A 5,281-nucleotide genomic window follows, 5' to 3' on the forward strand; every position below is an offset into this window, starting at 1 on the left:
TTTACATATACTGTAAATAATGGTACTAATTTAGTTCACCGATGATTGAAGTTTTGATTAATATTGAGCAATAATTTTTATTATTTTGGATTGCAGTTAAGGATATGAGCAACAAGGACATACAACATGTGTAAGGAACACGTAAATGGGTTCGAGAACATTGGTTCTACTTTTACTGATTTCAAGAGCTTCCACAGAGATGTGAAATGATTTATCCATGAACGAGACGAGCAATTGTTCATAGATCGGTTCAAGAATATGGCAGAAAATAGGCAGAGGTTTTATTATGATTATGAAGTTGACGAAGATAATAGCCTTCATAGGGCAATATGGGCTGACAGAAATGCTAGAAGGAACTACTCACTATTTGCAGATGCAGTATCATACGACCCAACTTACTCGTCCAACAAGTATGATATGATTTTCACACCATTCACCGGTGTAGATCACCATAAACGGTCAGTAACATTTTGTGGGCCGTTGATTTCTAATGAAGACCATGAATCATTCCAGTGGGTTTTCATCCCGTTTTTGAATACTATAGGGGGAAAGGAGCCCATTACATTATAACAGATCAGGATCCAGGCATTATCAAGGCCGTCCCCCTTGCCTTTAAGTCTGCGCGCCACTGGTTTTGCATGTGGCATATAATGAACAAGGTACTAGCTAAGTTCGGGGTGACAAGAGTGGATTATAAGGAGTTTCTTCAGAAATTAAATGACATAATATGGGACGACAACCAATAAGTAGTAGACTTTGATGTTGGTTGGGTGAAAATAATGGAAGCGCATCGTCTTGTGAACAATGAGTGGTTTACAGAAACATACGATAAAAGGAGCCAGTGGGTGATGTCGCATTGCAGGGACTTGAACATGGGCGGTGTTATGAGGACAATGCAGAGATCAGAGAGCATTAATAGTTTTTTTAAGAAATTTGAACAGAAATCGGGTACGTTGGTTGAGTTTAGGATGCATTTTGGCAGCGTTATGGACCATCAACGACATACGCAGAAGAAGCTTGACAATGATAACCTTCACTCAACACCAAAAACTGCAACGCATATAGCTATTGAGAATTACGGGGCAAAAGTGTATACGCATGAGGTTTTCAACGAATTTCAATAAGAGGTCATTTACTCTGTCGATACATGTACGACCGCGGGTTATGCAAAAGTAGATGGACTGGAGGTGACTGTCTTTAAGGATTCATCTCGGAAGAGGAGTTTCGATGTTGAGTACAACACAGATAATAATGAAGCTTCTGAATGAAGTTATGAAGTATGTAGTAGATTACTGAAGTTGAACGATAAGTTCTAGAGTTACACTGTCTGAACAAAGAAGTTATACATTTGACTTAATCTTGATCTATGAAGTAGATGACTGAAGTTACTAGATATAGTTCTAAAGTTACACTCTCTAAACAAAGAAGTTATACATTAGACTGAAACTTGATATATGTAGTATATGACTGAAGTTACACGGTATAGTTCTAGAGTTACACTGTCTAAACAAAGAAATTTTACATTTGACTTGATCAATGTAGAAGATGACTGAAGTTACTAGATATAGATCTAGAGTTACAATGTCTGAACAAAGAAGTTATACATTTGACTGAAACTTGTAAATTTCATTTTATTTTAGGGACACTTGTGGCACGGTGTAGCCGTAGAATGTTTGAAAGGAAGGGAATTCTATGCCGACATATAGTATGGCTTTATTCGTCTAACGGGAAAAAGACAATACCAGAGGATTATGTTGCTAAAAGATGGACAAAAGATGCACTTCAATTCAGATTGTTAGACTATGATGGTGAACCAACCGATGCGATTAATAGCATTGATGGAGAACAAGTTGAGATAGTGAAGTTGTGGTCAGAAGTTCATGTGACCATTGGTTTTCTTCGTGGTATGAGTGTGACTGAAGTGGTGAGCTTAAGCTCCTTAATTAGAGAATTTAAGAAGAATATTTTGTCGTGCAATAAAGCTATGAATAAACAATAGGAATTGGAGCAAATACTTGGTTGCCCCGCCAATGAGGGGATAACAATACTTCCACCAAAACAATCCAAAAACAAGGGCAGCGGTAAAAGGATGGTGTCAGGTAAGAGTAAAACCATTGACTTAGCTAATAAGCCAAAACGCATGTATAATAACTGCAAACAAATGGCACACCACGACAAACGGAATTGCCCTAATCCATTTTCAGAGCATCCACCATCATCAGCATCATCACCTGCATCTGAAGAAGAAGAAGAGGAGGAGGAGGAGGAGGAGGAGGAGGACGGAGTGTAAGAGTTGGCAATATACAAATACCCCCGTCTCAAAAAATTATTTACACTTTTTTTGCTTAAAAGGTAAAGAATCTGGTGAGACGGAGGGGATATTAATTAGTTAGCTTTTGTCCATTTTTGATGTAAAATGCACTGAAATCGTTAATCAATTAGTTTTTTGACTTGTTTTCTTTTGGTAACTTCAACTTACATTATGTATGACTTCAGTCATATTATGTGCAACTTCTAGTTAATGTTAAAATGCTTTGGGTTGATTTCTTTTTTTAGTACATTATTGTGTTTAACTTCAATGACCATTTGTATGTGTAACTTTTGTGAAACTTCTGATTAACTATTAGGCTCTTTTGTATAACTCGTAGACCTGTTTGTATAACTCTTACGCCTTTTTGCATAACTCTTAGGCCACTCTGTATAACTTCAACTAACAGTATGTGTAACTTCAGTCATTCTTTGTGAAATATCTAATAAAGTGTAAATCTTAGGCCATTCTGTATAACTTCAACTAAAATTATGTGTCACTTTTACGCCTTTTTGTATAACTTCTACTAAAATTGTAACTCTTATATTATTTTTTACAACTTATTATTGTTGATGTGACTCATATTCATGCACATTTAGTCCCCTAACTAGCCTCTTTCCTATGCTTTCTAGCATGTACTAGGATCGTTTCTATGAGGTTTTGTGCCTTTGTGAGGAGAGGAGTGCTAGCCTTGCTTATATGGAGCAAAACGGAGCTAAATTGAATGCATCTAACGACCAAGCAACAAAGAGGAGACCTATAATAAAGGCCTAATTCAATAAAACAAGTAAATAGGCAATGATGAAGGACCCCCATGACCATTGAAGGATCCCCACGAGTTAGGGGACAGACAAATGAAGAAGAAGTAAATCTGCCCTTCAGGACGGGCATCCCAGAAGCAGAACGGGCGTCCCACTGAGAAGGACGAGCGTCCCCAAGCTCAGCCCGAGCGTCCCCAAAGCAGGACGTGCGTTTTTCAATGCAGGATGGGCGTCCATCAAGAGGAGGTCGTGCGTCCCAAGCTAGGACAAGCAAGGCGTTAAACTTCATTTAAGGGGCTTAATCGTCATTTAAGCCCTTAGTTAACCTAATACTTGTACTTAGTATAAATACTCCCTTGTAATAGGAGATTAGCATCAAGTTATTAGAGTAGATTAAACATCAATTAGCTTAATTACACTTTAATCCTTCTTAAATTATTGTTCAAGATTCTTAGATCTAGTTGGGTAATTGAAGATTATTTGGGTTATTATTGGAAAATTGACAACTCTTCATTATCAATCAAGTTTTCTTCTATTATTCTTTCCTTTCCATTTGTTCATCTCAAGATTGGTACAATTTCTTTACTCTTTACTTAATCCTTGTTTATTGTTTTACTCTTCCATCATGTTTATGTTTGTTAAGATGATTGACATCATTGTTAACATGTTTACCATGATAATGAGTGAGTAGTTCCCTAACTAGGGTTAGTGGGGGATTAGGGGAGTTAATCATGGGGTAGATCTTTACTTAATAAGTCCATATGAATGCTTGCTTGTTGTAGTTTCAACTTATGCACATGTTATGCTTGATGAAATGCTTGATTGACAACCTAACATGATTCTCTTATGCTTTCAACAAGACTTGTAAGACATAAACCAACTCAAGGCTTATTAGACCATGCATATACTTGAATAGGGAGAATTAAGTCGTTGTAGGTGTTGTAAAGTTGTGGCCGACTCGGATTTGAGACCCAAAACTCCCTAGAAATTGTAAGATATAAACTAACTCGATTCCATTCACTACAACAAATTGGAACTTGGACCACGAATTACGCCACGGGAATTCGTGATTCGTGGCATAAGTTTGCTTTGCCACGAAAAAAAAATATGCCACGGGAATGGGAATAAAAAACTATGCCACGGGAAAAATATGTCCGTGGCAAATAATTGTTTTTAGCCACGAATTAAGCCACGGTCGTGGCTATAATTACTTTTAGCCATGCATTAAGACACAACCGTGGGTAATAGTTGTTTTTAGCCACGAACTAAGCCACGTCTGTGGCTAATTATTTTTTTCTGCCATGGATAAGATCACATCGTGCCTAATTAATGCTTGTTGCCGTGAATTAAAATTATCGTCATCGTTAATAATTTTCCATTATTAGTGTCATCTTCACATTAATGCTTAATTATAATGGTCGAGTGAATATCTCAATATTATATTAGAGTGCATAGTTTTATTTATGTTAATTACGAATTTATTTATCTTATTTAGAATCACTGAAATTTTTGACGGAAAATATTTACATGGTAACCCGGACGTTTTCACCTTTTTACGAGATACTAGACCTGACAAATGGCTCATTCGGGCAGGGGTCGGGTCGATTCATTTTTGTATCGGGTCACTCCGGGTCCGGTCGTTTAGGGTCACTTCGGTTCAGGATATTGCTTAAAATAAATCATTTCGGGTCCATTGTGTCATTTTGGGTACTTCAAGTCAGGTCAATTTACATATATCGAGTTACGTTTGGCTCACACTTTTCGGGTCACTTTTGGTAAATGATTGGGAGGGAGTACCAAACATCATATATAATTTATTGAATTTACTGAAAAATTATTGTGTCATGCGAGAGGACTTTGCTCCTTACGTTTAAGTATTTATAAGATTCCATTTGGTGGTTTGACTTTAAGTGTAAAGAGGACAGTCTTTCCGGAGGGTACAAATTTTTTTTCGAATTCACTATACGAAAACTCCAATACTAACCAATCCTCCCTCTGCTATTTTATACGGAGTATATGTCATTCTTACTTTTCGAGATACTCCATTCTCTTTTCAACATCTTTTAAAATATAAGGAAAAATACCATGAAATGTATATTCATATGAAAGATCTTTCCATAAAAAATTTGGTATAATTTTATAATTTTTAAACTACTATATTTTTGTAAAAGTTAAAGTCAAATGGTCAGCTCGGAAAACAAAAACGTCCTAT

At 36.6% G+C, this 5,281-nt stretch overlaps 1 protein-coding gene across 1 annotated transcript; it reads left to right on the forward strand.

The window, feature by feature from the left end:
* Nucleotides 1-258: 258 nt before the first annotated feature.
* On the forward strand, nucleotides 259-746 carry LOC141629366 (protein FAR1-RELATED SEQUENCE 5-like). Its single transcript, XM_074442382.1, has 2 exons — nucleotides 259-458; nucleotides 545-746. Exons 1-2 carry the CDS (start codon nucleotides 259-261, stop codon nucleotides 744-746), a joined length of 402 nt encoding a protein of 133 aa, XP_074298483.1.
* The last annotated feature ends 4,535 nt before the right edge of the window (nucleotides 747-5,281 follow it).

The sequence above is a fragment of the Silene latifolia genome, chromosome Y, assembly GCF_048544455.1.
Source record: "Silene latifolia isolate original U9 population chromosome Y, ASM4854445v1, whole genome shotgun sequence".
Lineage (NCBI taxonomy): Eukaryota > Viridiplantae > Streptophyta > Magnoliopsida > Caryophyllales > Caryophyllaceae > Silene > Silene latifolia.

Bases quoted from the DNA above. Each gene is read 5' to 3' on its own strand.
- LOC141629366 (XM_074442382.1), top strand. From the start codon at position 259: ATGGCAGAAAATAGGCAGAGGTTTTATTATGATTATGAAGTTGACGAA. The intron at 459-544 runs GTCAGTAACATT...TGAATACTATAG, and splicing joins GGTGTAGATCACCATAAACG to GGGGAAAGGAGCCCATTACA.